General features: G+C 34.8%; 1 protein-coding gene across 2 annotated transcripts in view; it reads right to left on the reverse strand.

Annotated features, from left to right (window-relative positions):
- CSMD1 (CUB and Sushi multiple domains 1) overlaps window positions 1-16,810 on the reverse strand; it is a 2,624,761-nt gene that overhangs the window by 907,346 nt on the left and 1,700,605 nt on the right. For both annotated transcript variants that reach the window (XM_056823354.1, XM_007476228.3), the window contains exon 8: window positions 14,959-15,046. In XM_056823354.1, coding sequence (XP_056679332.1) covers window positions 14,959-15,046 — 88 coding nt within the window. The remainder of the gene's footprint in view (window positions 1-14,958; window positions 15,047-16,810) is intronic.

A 16,810-nucleotide genomic window follows, 5' to 3' on the forward strand; every position in this document is an offset into this window, starting at 1 on the left:
TTGCAAAATGTGAGAAAATGATTTTTAAAATTGTATCAACATGTAATCTGGAAAAACAAATTAAAAAACATAGGCAGCATCTGCAGAATTATGTGCATTTATACATGTATATATGTGTGTTTATGCACCTTAACAATTGAATAGAGGATAGATTGAAGAGAAAAGAGATTTACAGCACATGGAGGAAGGTAGACTACAGGACAATAGCTAGCTGTTTTATCAAATATACCAGAAACATAGAAGTAGTAGTGTTAATGTATTTTTTATTTGTCAGATCATGGGCCACAACAGCAGTTGTGTATTCATTTCTGGGATCCACATTCACTTTGTGAGTAACAAGAGCAAACTGAAATTTGAGTAATGAGAACAAGGCAGCAAAAGACCAGGAAACTATTGGGGGTTGAGGGTGGGAAAGATTGAAAGAAGACTTCCTTTAACTCTTTCAATATTTTGTTGATATCAATGTATCCTTTGGTCTGTTATTCTTCAATTCTCATATATAAACAGAGCATTTAGGCACATATTATACAACTCTTTGATGCCATTAAAAACATCATGAAATAATTAAAAAGAATGGGCTCAAATAGAAGCATTAAAGGAAAGAGAGACAGATTAACCATTTTATCATACCAGGATCACAATGTTCTATAACAGGGAAGCTATGCCAAAAAACTAAATATTCTTAGTTAGAGATGAAGTTACTTTCTTTTTTATAGCCTCAATTTCCCAAGATCTGAAGTAAGATTTTATAGTGAAAGAGATTATCAACTTTACTATCTTTTTAACATCTAAACAATGTTTATTGGACAGTCTAAGAAAAAATAATGCAAAAATGTATTTTAATTTAAACTTCAAAAGCACACTAAGCATCTTTTATATATACTCACTGAGAAAAAAATGGTAAATTCCTATTTTCCCTCTATAACTTGTTGTTACACATGAAATAAAATAGTATTATTGCCCCCAAGATAAAAATTTTTAAACGGATAATGTGATTCTCAGTCTCATTTCTATTTCTCTTTTAGCTTCATTCACCTTAATTAGAATGATCCTTTAGAACTAATATCTATTTGCTAATAATCTCAGGCTTCAAATTTAATGATCTGAAACTAACTGGACTCTGTCCTAACTAAAATCTTTGATCAAGAAAGTAAAGGCATAGCTAGCCTATTTTTAAAATTCTTGTTATTTGTATAATGATACCAAATAGTAAGAGCAAAGAGAACATAAGGCATATACTAAGTCTATTATTTCTATCTCCTTTTCACTCTAACATTTCATTGAAAAAAAAAGTAGGGAGAGTCTCCCCATACCCTCTTCAAAACTCTACTCAGATATGTTTTTTTTTCCTTTTTTGAAGTCTACCTTCGACATTTAATTATACTCTTAAATTCATCTAAACATGTTAATAATGTAAAGCCCCAAATGTTCTACCCTAGTCATTACTACTGAGCTAATTTCTCAATAAAGATTTATTTATTAGGCAAAAGTGTTAAATTAGGTGACCTCTCAAATTCCTTCTAATTCTAATATTCATATTTATTTGTGTCTTTTTGTGAACATAGTAAATATATCTTAACGACTATTTATCACAGTACAACTTTATAATTCTTAGTAACCCGTGCATTTACCCCTGAAAAGATGGCCTCATTGAGATAGTAGGTGAATAAATAATGGTTCTCATATTATTTCAAACTGTAAAGCCAGTTTTGTGACATGTCAAGAAGTTGCCAGTGTTTCACACTAAAATATAAGAATGGTTAGATAGGTTTCAATTTTTACATATAACTGTTTTTATGAGCAGCTATAAATAATGCTAAATTCTATTCATCTTTTTTTAAAGATTTCTTGTTCACTCTCACAGTAGAAGAAAGTGTGTTCAAAGCCTAGGCATTGCTTCAAGAAATGAAAAAAAATATTTGTTTTCCCTAAAGATGTCATAGTTTACATTTCTAGACAGATTTCATAATATACCTGTGCTCCCATGCAGATACACTAATATATACTAACTGAGTTACGATCATTGTATTTTAAAATGCACATGACAATCTAGGGAATCTTCAGAGGAAGGCAACTACTCTGTTGAAGGAGTGAAACCTTGTCAGATTCAAACTGGTTGAAATTCAAACTGGTTGAAATAAATATATATACATATATATATGTATATATATATATATATATATATTAAGCTTAAAGAACAGAAAACATTATATCCATGATCAAATATTTGAAGGGCAGACATCGGAAACAACAAAGATTCTTTTCTGCTTGATCTTAAAGGGAAGAAATAGGCCTGAGGAATTTAATGGTACCATACAAATAAGGCTGGCATTAGAGTGAGAAGACTGAAATATGTCCATCTGGATTGTACATTTCATTGACTTTCTTCTTCTTTATTACAAAGCACATGATTAAGGAATCATTTGTCCTTGATTATCTTAATTTTTCCTTTAGTACCCATTTTTTTTTATCAGAAGCCAGGACAAATGATTTGTTCTCCTAATTGCTAGAAGGGTATCTATATCTAAAATACCTTACAATATGACTTTTGCCTATTTTTCCATTTTTTTAAATATACTTCTACCTTCCTTCTGCTCTTAAAAATTTGCTAGATATACTTGAAAAAGTCTCAGGTTCCTACTTTAACTCATTAAAGTGACCTCATCCATTAGCTTCAATTAATGAGGTTTATACCTTTATTTGAAGTCAGAAAGGCTATGAAGAATGTGCATCTTTTTCTGTTTCTAGCTTAATGTCAACTATAATTATATGAATAAAAATATCAGTTTCACCAAGGGGCCAACTAAAAAAAAAATCAAAATTATTTTGCTGTTCATATTTGACTTAAAACAAATAATATACTTTTGAAAGTATTATTTTTTATTAATGTAGGAGAACAGAATTTCTCAACTATTTTACAAATCCCAAAATAAGACAAATCATTGTACAGAGTATATGAGGCTTAAATTTGGAGTCATTGTGCCTCATCTTTAGTGATAGTCAAAGGAACTTATCTTTCAAATGTCATTTGAAGATATCTTTCTTTAGGATATGGTCAATTAACTTTTAGATTAAATTGTTAGTAGTTTGTAATCTAAATTCCCCAGGGCAGATTAATATATATATAAAATATTATTGAATTACAATTAGCAAAAATTGCTTTAAAAATCTTTTATAAGAATGAGTCTTACAGCACATCGGGCTCCTATAAGATATACTTTTCTTTTTCAATCTCTATGCATTATATATAATAAAGAGAGTTCAACTCTAGTTCTAATTTAACAGTAAAATCTTAAAATTTTTGACTTTTGGCTTATACTGCATGTTTGTATCTCTTCCCTAGACCAATATTTCAGGAAGAGTCCAAATAGCTAATTGTGTTTCTTATTACATTCTATTCCACTTCTTATTTTCATAATTTTGAAATTAAAAAAAAGTTATCAATTCAAGACAATTTTTATATACTAGGGAGATGGAAGAAGTAGAAGTGAACAAGGAGCATGGAGATAGAAATAGAATAGAAAAGATGAGCTAGAAATCTTAAAAAATAAGATAAAGATGATAAAATTATCTGACCTGTGGTTAGACAATAGGACCTTCAGAAAATAAACCCTCTCCTTATTTTTAGGTTCCACTTCTGATTCATTCCAGTATTTAGAAGGAAACCCTGTCTCAACACTTGTGTGTGTGTGTGGGGGGGGGGGGTGTCTATGTGTGCTTCTGACACATTTTTAAGAGAAGGTGGACAACTATTTACTTATAAATCATAGACCTTCAGATTTTCAAGTAATTTCAAATTCATCTCCAAACCATATTTGAATAAGAATCCTTTCTACATACCTATGCAAAGTTGATATCCAGTCTCTGTTCAAAGACTTAGTGTAAAGGACTCTATTACTTCCCAAGACAGCCTATTCTATTTCTGGAGAGGCCTAATATTTAGGTAGTTTTCCATTATATCAATCATAAACTTGCCTTCATGTAATTTCTACCATTTTTTACTCTCTAGGTCTAGGTAGAGCAAATCTAATCCCTCTTCTAAAAGACAGCCTTGTAAATACTTGAAGAGAGCAATCATACTTCTACCTGTCTTCACATCTCTAAGCTAATCATTACCCAGTTCCTTCAACAGATCTTGATAAGGCTTAATTAATCATGATAACATTTGCTATACTGGTGACCTCTTCTGCATGTTTTTCATATTCCTAAAATGGACATCTGAAAGTATAAAAAAAAAGGAAAAACCTTCCCAAGTGAACTTTGACTATAATGAAACCATTTTCTGTCTCTCTTATATTCTATGCCTTTTGCTTCTCACATTATATCCTGATATTTTTACTTTATTTTAGAAGAATTGGACTTGTCTGATTTCATTATTTTTATTTTGATGAAATATCATGCTGCTGATTAATAATGAACTTCTAACTTTTTAAATGCCTAGATCATACTCAGATAAATTACTGTAGTCATACACACACATCTTGTATTTGAGAAATGTCTTTTGAATCTAATTTTATGTCTTCATATTTTTCTAATTAAATGTTATTCTATTAGATGTAGGTTCAACAGTCTAGATGTGCAAAATAATTTTGGTCCCTTTCTTTGTCATTCAATATATTTGTTATCCCTACTTGGTTTTTAATATGAAAAACTGAAAAGTATAAGATTCATGTCTTTACCTAGGTTAAATATAAACAAACAACAAAACCCTCAGAGCCAAAGCCATATTCCTGGCATACTCCACTATTATTCCCCTTTTTAGTTGGTATTGAGCTTTTAATGCCCATTTCTGAGGTCAGTTATTTAAAAAATTACCTGGGCTCTTCTCTCCATCTTATCACCAAAGATATCATGAGATTTTGTGAAATATTAAGCTCCCTCCTATCTATCCATTTTCTTACTGTACTCAAAAATCTTCAATGACTATCTCTTTCCTTTTCTTTTCTTTTTGCTAGAAGGTAGGATGGCAAAATAAAGGATGCTCCATTTCCCTGATCCCTCTACACACATCATGAAAAGAAAATGAATCATTTCAAAACAAAGGAAAGCTGAAGGAAAATGTCTCACTGAGGTGAGAGGAGAGAATATACCAAGTAGCACAGAATCTGTAAGAATCATCAGAATTTGTAGCAGTTCAACACTCTGCAACTCTGCCAGAGGCAATGAAGCTATGGAACAGGAATAAGTCCAGTCTGAGCCACTCTACACAGGTAGAGAAGGCAGAGAAGGCAAGAAACCTACAGACGTTCACATGGTAGCAGAACCCTAAGGCCACAAGGAAGCAGAGAGGGGAAACTGGAATTGTAGGAGCCTACTCACTCCCATGTGCCTGAGGTGGGAGAGCCAGCAGGGGACTTGCCCAGCCCCAGATACTTGGCAGGGGCAGGGAAACAGTGAAGGAGGGACAAGACGAGTCCTCTAAACAGTGGAGCAACTAAGTAGCATGAGGTGTTGAATACAGCTGGACAAAACAGTTGCAACCCTCCCCTAAACAAGCCAGCAGGGCCATCTTAACAGAAATACCTTGAGAAATAAGGACAGGTGGGCCTACCCCAAATACCAGAGAAAAGTACTCCGCAAGCTTGGAGAGGTGCACTCTCTAGCCCAGGAAAAGAGAACAGCAACAGAAAAATAATTTAAAATGAACAAAAGACAAAAACAAGCAAACCAACCCTCCAACCGTAGAAAGTTACTTTAGTGACAGGGAAAACAAAAATACAAACTCAAAAGAAGACAACAATGCCAAAAAGGAAACATATGAACCCTCAATGAAAAAAAGAATGTCAAAAGATCCTGGAAGAACTTGAAAATAAGCTAAAATATCAAATTATAACATAACTGACAAAAGAAAAAAACTTAAGGAAAAATGACTATAGATGTATTCTGGAATGGTATAAATAGTAAAAGAATCAATATGAGCCAGGTAGATAGCAGGGTTTGGGAGCCATAAGTATATATTGGGGCCTGATGTGTGAAGGAAGCTATTTAGGGGACCTTGATCTGGAGGACGGAATCTAAGCTCTGATGTCCCCTGGTGTCAGCACCAGTAATAGCGGTCAAATTATTTAACCTAAATCTTAGTTTACTCATCTGTAAATGAGTGGGTTGGACGAGATGATTTCTAAGGTTCCTTTCAGCTCTAAATTTATGACTCTATTAACCAACATATATTAAGTACTTGCTATATTTCAGGCACTATGTTAAGCACTGGAGATAGAAATAATGAAACTATATTTAATCTCAAATAGTTTCTCAAATAGTTTAAATTTATAGGAGTGTAGGAATAATATATATAAACATTTAGAGAGTCCTCAGGAACTATTTTTAGGGATGAATAAATATGAGGAAGTTAGGGAGAGAGGGCACTCCCTACCAGCTGGAGAGATGAAGAAAGGTTTTATATAGGAGAAACAACTCTTGAGTTGTGACTTGAATGAAAGATTATATAAGGGAAAGAAAGGGCAATGCATTCAATCATAGAGATGATCAGAGTGAAGGCATGAAGATGAGATATGAGACCAGTGAATGAGGAGGAGAGAAAGTTTGGTTGGACCTGAAACAGAGTAAAGGAAAATGAGACAAGAAAGATAGGCATGGATAGGTAGTAAAGAATTTTAGAATCTAAACAGAGGCATGACAGAAGGGATTTTCTATGGTTTATTGAGTGTGGGAGTTATACAGTCAGAACTACAGTTAAGGAAAATAACCTTTATATAGAGAGGAATGGTAGACAATAATGTGGAGAGAATTGAAGCAGGAAAGCCAAGTAGAACCTATTGAAATAGTCTAGATGATATGATGAAGGCCAGAATTAATGTGGCAGCTATATAACCCAAGAAAGAGTTTAATGTGAGTGCTATATTATCAAGTAAGAAAGGACAAGTGTTGACAATTTTTTGGATATATGGGATAGAGGATGAAGGGATACTGCTAATGTTACAAACTTGGGATACTGAAAACATGGTGATATAGGGCAGCTAGGTGCTTAGTGGATAGAGAACCAGGCCAGTAGATGGGAGATCCTGGGTTCAAATATAGCCTCATACACTTCCCCACTGTGTGACCCTTGGCAAGTCACTTAATCCCAATTGCCTAGTCCTTACTGCTGTTCAGTCTTGGTGCTGATATTACCTAGTGTCAATTCCAAGATAGAAGGTAAAGTTTTGTTTTGTTTTTTTAAAGATGGTGGTACCTAAAAAGGGGAGAAACATTGGAAAAGTGGGGGTTGGGGCTTAAAAGAGAATGAGTTTCCATTTTGTAAATATTGAGTTTAAGTATACCTGATGCATGCATTTTTGAAATGTCCACTAGATATTTGTTAATGTGAAACTATTTATTTAGAAGGGAGACATGTGCATAATGATAATTAAACCTAGTAAGATGATGAAGTCCCCAAGAATGTGTAGATAGAAGAAAGAAGATAGTCTCTGACAGAACATTGGAAGACACCATTGTTAGGGAGCATGATATGGATGTTGTAGTAACAAAGGAGATTGAAGTAATAGACAAGTTGGAAAAGAACTTGGAGAAAATGACATCATGAGAATGTAGAAACGAGAAGGCATTACCCTTTGACATAATCATACCACTGCTGGGTTTGTACTCCAAAGAGATAATAAGGAAAAAGACTTGATACAAAAATATTTATAGCCACACTCTTTGAGGTCTCAAAAAATTGGAAAACAAGGGGGTGTCCATAGATTGGGGAATGGCTGAACAAATTGTGGCATCTTAACTTAACTCTCTCTGCCTATTTTTAGATTTAATCACCAAAAGTATAAACATCCCACTCACAATTGAGTGGGAGAGGTCTGTAACCCATGTGTGCAATAGTGGGTGACAAATCAGAATCGATTGACTGGCCTCTGGACAGTCCTAAGCAAAGCTTTAGCTGTAATTGGTAGAGGTAAAAGTGGAGGAAGACACAGGAAGTGACACAAAAGAAGTGTCTTTAAAAAGGAGCTACAACTTCCTTTAAGGACTTCTGGAGTTCTTCTTGCTTGGGACCTCTGAGTGCTCTTATTCTTTGGAGTTCTGAGTTCGAGTTGGAGGCTGATGAAGAATCTGCTGACTAGATCTTAGACCTGGTAAGACTGTCCTTGAATCTCTCCCTTTGGACTGACACATGATGAATGAAAAGAACTAACTCCTTTCCTGGATTTTCTGAAGAGACTAGCCTCATGAGAGACCTATCCTCTTGAGAGTGGCTCACTGAATGCCAGGTCCTCGCTACAAGGACCGAGGTCTCTTTGGCTAAGGACTAAATTCCCCTCCCTGTTTTTGAGCTGGGGGTCAGAGCAAAATACAGAAGAAAAACATATGATTGATCACTTGGTTCAATGGGAATTTGATTGGGGTTTTGATGTTAAAAGATTTTTGTAAATATGAATAAAATGGAAATAGGTTTTGAACAATGATACGTGTATAACCCAATGTAACAACTTGTCAGCTCCAAGAGAGGAGAAGGAAGAGGCAGGGATGATCATGAATCATGTAACCAAGGAAAAATATTCTAAATTTAAAAAAGAGAGAGGGAAGGATTCTAGGAGAACGTGATTTGTCAAGAGTATCATATCCAGTAAATTACCCGCCAATAAGGAGGACAGAGGGGGTAAAATATGCATATACATACATACACGTATATATGTGTATATAGATATATAGATATATAAGATTTGCTTATAAATAGAACATTAGTGACTCTGGAAAGAAAAATTCCACTTGACTGATAAGATTTGAAGACAGATTAGAGAGGTTTGAGGAGTGACTGAGAGGAAAGGAAATGGAGGTACTATATATAACTTTCTAGGAATTTAATTGAGATAGGGAGAAGAGATATGAGATGATAGCCTGAGGTTATAATAAGTTCTAGTGAAGGTCTTCTTAAGGATAAAATAGACTTGGACCAATTTGAAGACAGTTTGGAAGGACTGATGGAAAGCAAAGAGTTAGCTGGGGGGAAAAAAAGACAATCCCAGGCCTAGAGGAGAATATATTCTAAGGCTGGAAGACAAAATAAATAAAAGATGAAAAGGAATTGGAGGAGCAGAAGAGAAACTTCTCAAACAGAAAAATGGATAAAGAAAGAAGTTTGGAGAACTGTGGGGAAGGGACAGAACATAGAGGGAAATAAGGGATTGAAGATGGCTGCCATGTATGTTTTTAAAAATTGAGATTCTGGGAGGAACTGGTCAACCAGAGAAAGGGACAAAAGCAGAATGCACTTCTAAAGGTGCTGAAAGTTCTTCCAGGGTGACAAGACTGCTTGAAATTAGAGAAAAAATAAATCTAGATTCCAGAGGGCCAAGAAAGGAAAAAAAAGAGAGTACAACATGAAAGGTAAAGGAAAACCAAAGAATCTGAATTCAGATCCTAGTCATCCTGCTTGCTAGTAAAATGGGAGTCAGCAAAGTATAGTCAACAATATTTTACTATATTTTAGAATCTAAAAAACCCCCAAATAATAATTGACTTGTCAGCCATACCAAAATAGGCAATGGTCTAGATTTGGCCTATGGTTGCTAGTTTGTTGACTAGGCTATATTCTATAATCCATTGTGAAAGGTAGACTTTTGATTTCATCTACTTCAATCCTGTAAACCTCAAAATTCCTTAGACTTATAAATGTTGGAAATTTCACCATTGGGATATTTCATACTTGGAAAATTTCTTACTGATAGTCTATTGGAATGGGAACTCCATTGGCATGGGAGGTTCCTTCTCTTCCCTTCTTAAGATTACTTTAGGACAGAAACCCTTTACTGAACAATGGAAAGGACTTTGACCTATGCTTGAGCATAGAACAGGAATTTCTTTGAGTCTTGATTGATTTAGAATTGATACAATGGAGATACTTGGAATAAATCTCCACCCTATTCAGTCCTAATAGGATTGAGTAAGGGCTGCAGCCTAGATCAAAATTTAATTATTCCAATCTCTACCATACTCAAGTTAACAGGATTTAGAAAGGGCTGTAGCAAAGGAGTATAGATTTAATCATTTGAAAATATGACCTTCAACAGACATGTGCAAAAGCCAGAAACCTCTGGGCGGTCCTGGGTTAAGCAAGAGCCTCCATTGACAGGGAAATTGATGAAGAGTGATTGGTAGATGTGAGGACTGAGGGGAGGCAACTTGGATGGTTTCCTTAAAGATAGGAGGGTCTGGAGACTTGGGGGAGGATTGAGTTTTTGGTCGGTGTGGTTCCTGGGCTCTGAGGAAGCTTGCTCTGAAGGAAGCTGAAGGTGGGGGCCTCTGAGACTGTTTCTCCATTTTGGACACGTGAGTGAAAGGGACTGATCTCTTTTCTTTGCCCCAGCTATCTAAGGGCTTGGGCCTTTTGGCCCAGCCTAAACAGAAGGGGTATTTAAGCCCTATTCCCTTCTCTCCCCTTTCTCTCTCTATATATATCTCTAATTCCTTTCTTGCTCCTATTGTAATTAAACTCCAAAAAAGGCTGACGGCTGACTTGAGTTTTTCATTTAGGAATTACATAGCTGATTCCTTGGCGACCTTAAATTAATATATATCAGTCTTTTAAAGTGATTCCCTTGTAACAATCCCCTAGTTTTACAAATGAGTAAATGAGGCTCAGAAAAATTGTGACTTACCCAAGTTGTAGAAAAACTGTCATTTGAACAAAGGTCCTCTTATTACAAAACTATCATAATTTCTGATTTCTTTCAGATGTAAAACCTCTGATCCTTTAACTTTGATTTGATCGCTGGCTCTGACACTTGCCACCTCTGTGACCACAGGCAAGTAGATCAACACGGATCCATGTCTTCATACCTCTTCAGAGCTTAGCATAGTGCTTGGCCTATCATAAGCATTTAATAAGTGTTTGTCAATTGATTGACTTCATTCTTCTGGCCCAGGTTTTCTGGGGCCTAATGTGTGGTCTGTGTATTAGACTACAGTATTTCCCTCCCACAAACTGAGGCCACCAAAAGGAAGTTATAAAGCGAGCCCCAGGATACTTCCTGATACAGAGGGGCTAAGTCTTTTTCATCCTCCTGTGTAACATAGACTTGAGAACAAATTGTTTCTTCCTAGCATCCCTGATAAGCCTGACCTCTTTAGTGAGCAGTTTCTCTGGCTCACTCTGCCTTGGGATGTAATTGGAGACATGGCCGCTGCATGTACTCTGGCAAGGATCAGGACCTCTATGATTTAGATTGCATCTCTCTAACAGGTCTATTATCTGGGGCTGGATGGGTGCCACACAGCAGGCCAGAAAACTCCCATGATGCCAGGTCACTAGGCAGACTTTCCAGGGATGGCAGGCTAGGGAACTCGCTAGGCCAGGGAAGTGCACAGAATAAGGAATGTTGGCTCCATATGAAAATTGAACCTGGCACGAAAGCCTCTCGTGAATAGAACTTCACAGAGGACGATATTGGTCATTGAAATCCTCTGTGGTTTTTTTTCCCCACAATGGAGTGAACCAGTTGTAATTGTTTTCACACCCAACAAATAATCTCTGAGACTCCCACTTTCCTTATGAATAATATGACAATAATTATACTACTTATACCAGGCTAGTGATATCTGACATCAGAGAGCGCTTTTCAGAATCACAGTATTTGAGAATTGGAAGACACCTTGGCAGTCCTCCCAACAAATTGTTTACAGTTTAAATAATGAAAAGTTCTTTTCATGTATAATCTGATTTGATCTTCACCATAACACTATGGGGTAGGTGCTATCTTTATCCTCATTTTTTTTTTAACAGAGGAGGAAATGGAAGCTGAACAAGTGGCTTCCCAAGTGTCTGAAGCCAAATTCAAACCTTTGTGATTCCAAGACTGGCTTTCTATCCATTCTAGGTATATTTCTGACTCTCTCTTCCTCACAGGGCTGTCATAGGGAGAGTGATTCACAAACCTCTCTATAAATGAGATATAGAAATATGAAATATCAATATTTTTAAAAGTAAAAGTTGATAAAAATTATGTTAATGAGATCATTGGATTCAGATATGGATTGGATGTTACATATCCCATAAGATTAATAATAACTAATATTTTACATCACACTTTAATGTTTACAAAGTTTTTTACATAAATTCTTTCACTTGATCTTCATAACTACCCCATTAGGCAAGATTGATAATTTCCCCTATTTTTAGTCAGAAAGGAAGCTGAGTCTGACAGAAGTTAAGTGATTTGACTAGGTTTATACAGCTAGAATCTAAAACAGATATTGCCTCAGGTCCTCTTAACTATAGGTACAATCCCCTATCTATTATTACCTAATTGTTTCTAGTCTAATGATATTCCTACCATGTGAGACCCACAGAAGCTAAGGGACTTATTCAGTACCACAAAGGTACAAACCCTGAGTTCCCACCTGAAGTCTTTGATAACAAATAGAGTGATTTTCCAATTATACCAAAATTAACTGCCACTTAAAATTATGTTTTAAATTATTTCATTCTTTGGAAAGACAAAAACTGTTTTTCAGTTGCTGACTAATTTAATAAATATTTATTATAAATCTACAAGAAAAGAACAGCTGTTGTTAATAAACTCAAATAAGGGAAGTAGTTCCTCTCTAATTCTGATTCTGTCTAGATATAGCATATTAAAATCAGAATAACCCAGAACACTGAGTTGGCATTATAGAGTTCGGTTTTAAATATAGCTATAAAATTAGATATGTTGGAAGAAGGGAAGGAAGTCAAGTAAGAAGTCTGGCTTTTTTCTTGGTGACACTCATTACCTGATGTGGGATAGAGTGAAAGGAATGAGGTACAACAATATTTACCTTGTTCTGGCTTTTGTTGTTGCCTGGGAAAGTTGAGTGCCTCTTGCTATGTGCCAAGTTGCACAGGAAATAGAAAAATTTTAAGTGATGATCACTCTGTGTAATAGGTCAGAGAGAGTTCTGTCCTTTAGAAATTCTGACGACTTTTGCTTATGGACATATCAGTAATTAGAAAATAATGGTAATTAGTTATTTTGGAACTATTATATTTTGTCTTCTCTGATATATACCATCCCTTTATACCAAAAAGTATCATATCTAAGTTCTTCAGTGGGTTAACATGAATAGGAACATGATGTGGTAGAAAGAATTCTGATCTGAAATCTGAAGACTAACATTCAAACAGTGGCCCTACTACTTATTACCTGTGTAATCTTGGGAAAACCACATAATTAACATAAAAAAACAACTGGAATTTATATAGTGCTTTGAAGTTGATGGAACTTTCTTTAGAAATTTCTCATTTGAGTCTTACAATAGTCTTAAGAGATGGTCTAATGCCATGTTGGTGAATCTAAGGCATGCATGCCAGAGTGCTGGAGGGGGCTTCTCCTTCCCCTGTCTCCACACGTGCCTGAGGACATTTCTCACATCACCAGTCCCTCTACCCAGCAGCCTAATGCGGGTGCTTCCTCCCTCCTCTGTTTGGGGTAAGGCAAAGGGGTCACATGTGGCATGAGGGTTGCACTTTGGTCACTCAGACTCTAAGGTCTCTAAAAGGTTCACCACCACTGGTCAAATGTGCACTATTATTTCTACTTGTTAGGATAAAAAACTGAAGCTTTGTGAAGTTAAATGCCTTGTCCATAATCATATAATTAAAAAGCTGAAAGAGGTAGGGCTTAAATCCAGATCTTGCTGATTCCAAATGTAGCATGTTGTCCATTATATCCCCTGTTACACTACTTTCCTTCACTCCTTCACCTTTATGTAGATCAGTTTCTTCATCTATAAAATTATGTTGTGAACAAAATTATCTCTAAGGGCCTTCATATTTCTAAATATATGATTCTATAATTCTTTGATTCTATGGCATGTTTCCTGTTGATTTCATAACTCTCCAATAGTGAGATTTCCATAAGGAGAAATTGATATCCACAACCTCTACCTGTAAGTGTCTGAACCAAAGATTCTTTTAAAACCTAGAAAACCATGGGTATAATGACTTCTAATCCTTTCTATTCTTGTCTGTTGTTTCTCTCCAAAAGAAAACCAGATAGCAGCAAGGGGAAAAAAAACTACTGTTTTCCCCTATTTTACAGAATCATACAATCTCAGAATTGAAAATGACCTCAGAGACTACCTATTCTTACTCAAATCTGAATAAGTATCCTCCATACTATAGACCTGACAAATAGTCACCTTCCCTTTGCTAGAAGACTTGTAGTTAAGTGGGAACCTACTATCTCTTGAGACAATCCATTTCACTTTTGGACAGCTCAAAGATGAAAATGGGCTTTCTGTAACTTCAACCCACTGTCTGTTAAAACTTGATTTCTCACAAATTATTGATTTTATAGATACAAAAAATATTCAGTCTGTTCTCATTAGTGGAAATACACAATTTCAAGAAAATATGTTCATAATTATTTTGCAGTTATAATTTAATAAAACAAATGATTACATGTCTTTATAACCTTAGCAAAACAAATTGTGTTTTATTTGAGAAATATAGCAATGACTTTTGTTTATATTTATGACTAGAAAATTCTGTTTAAAGTCATCAACAGGAGTAGCTGGCTCAGTGGATAGAGAGCTAGGATGAGAGACAGGAGATTTTGGGTTCAAATCTGCTCTTTGAGACTTTTTGGCTGTGTGACTGGAGGTAAAGGTTTTTAAAAAATAAAGTAAAAAAAGCCAATCATAAATAAATGGAAATAAATTAATATAATAATAATTTCATTTAATTTCTATTAAATTCATTAAAATATACAAGGTAAAATATTAATATATATAGCGATGGTCTCAAGTAAATATGATTTTTTTACATTAAGCAAATCTAAATGTTTGCATATATAATAAGAAAAAATCTTTGTGAGATTATTACTTCAATTAAGGTTTCTTTTCTATAATAATTGGGATAGTGTCAAATTTAGGACAAACCATAACAAATTAAAATGTTAAACAGAAACGGGACAGGAATTCATCATAAGAATATCATCATGTACAGGACATTCCTTTACTTCATACCTGAAGTCAGAACCTGTTCTTCTTCCATTTTCTGGAATTCCAGGATCAGGACACATGTCAGACACTAAAGCAACACCCCCTTGAGTCACTGAAATAGAGAAAAAGATAAAAATTAATTTTAATGTCATAAAACCTTTAGGATAATATCCAGACAGTAATGGAAACAAGATATATGAGGCTAAGGAGGGAATATACACTATTATACATCAATTCTAATGCATTTGTCTTTAATAAATAGAGAAACTGCCAAAATGAAATTAACCTATTTGTATATATGTGAAAATTATAGTCAACTTTTTCCAAAAGGATTTTAAAAGTTTTTTTTGTTTAAATATAATTTATTTGTCTCTAGGTTCCTAAATTAAAAAAAAAACTAATTTATTAAAATCAAGGAAACACTTTTGCCCTTATAATTAAATCACAGAATAACAGAGTTTGATGCAAGAAGGCATCTTAGAGGTAATCTAGGCTGACTGCCTCATTTTACACAGTAAGAAACTCAGATCCTAAGAAATGAAGAGATTTCCCCATGGTCACAAATCAAGCTTTTAGAAGAGTCAAGATGAGACAAGTCTCTTGGCTCAGGTGCAGTGTGTACCTTCCATAACACTGAGCTATTCATGCAAAATTACACTGGAGATCTTAGAATATCTAAACTTATACCAAATGGAAAGCTCTCCCATTGTCATGAGCAATTATTAGAAATGATGGTAGCTGGAGAAATGTATCTTAAAAGGATTTAAATAAAAATACAGTATATCATGTTCCAATTTATTTTCAATAAGTGCATCTTGTTAACATCTGAACATAGCACTATATATATGGTGATATGTTTCTCTGACTGTGAAATCACTTGGTATGCTAGTCCTTCACATAAATTGCAGCTTAGTCCTTTATTTTATAGCAGTCTCTGCTGTCCTTTGAAGGACATACTACTTTCTGCAGCTTTGTTTCTTTGACTAATATTTCCCTTTCAGCTAGACTTGCCTAAAGAGATATTCAGCTCATTTATATTCTATACTACAGTCAAACTAGGCTACTCACTGGCCCCTTACATGGCCCATGCTTTCTTACTTCCACATTTTACTTATACAATTCCCTTTCACTGGAATACCATTTGACAATTGACATTCCAGTCATCACTCAAGGTCTAATTAAAATGTCACCTCGATGTAACTTCCTAGTTTTCCCTTTGCTTAAAGTGGTTTCATCTAGTCCTGCCTTAACTGTATGCCTACTTCCCATCAACACTTTTGTAACTGCAATTTTTTTTAACTTTGAGATAAAGATTACTTTTACATAGTAAAGTTTTTTATTTATTTTTCTTAATTTGAATAACATTTTTGAATAATAACATTGTCAATGTCCTATATAAAAATGTGCTTTTATTACACTAAAAACATTCATTGCACAAGTAAATAACTTTTCCCCCTTATAGACACTGAAATAAATTTGGTGAAGAAAAATGCAGTCAGAAGATTCTCATGTTTGTTAATGATTACTGCTACTGCTATCCAATAGCAAATAATGTTTCTTTTGTTCCAGTGACAACTTTAAGTCAAATCTGAGATAAACATTGTTGTTGTTGTTGTTTTGCCCCATATTCTGGGCCAGACCTGACTCAAACTGCTCTGGAAATATAGGTAAGAGATGGGAATGAAATGATACACTTATAACCCATCTAGCATAAAATCAGAAAAAGGTAAATGAAAAGGTAAAATAAATGGCCATGTAGGTGAACTTGGAGTCATGAAATTTTGAGTTAAAATCCAGCTTCAAATACTTATATATGACCTTTGGAAACTCAATTGACCTCTGGTTGCCTCAATTTCCTCAACTATAAAATGGAGAT

Source organism: Monodelphis domestica, chromosome 1 (genome assembly GCF_027887165.1).
Source record: "Monodelphis domestica isolate mMonDom1 chromosome 1, mMonDom1.pri, whole genome shotgun sequence".
Taxonomy (NCBI): domain Eukaryota; kingdom Metazoa; phylum Chordata; class Mammalia; order Didelphimorphia; family Didelphidae; genus Monodelphis; species Monodelphis domestica.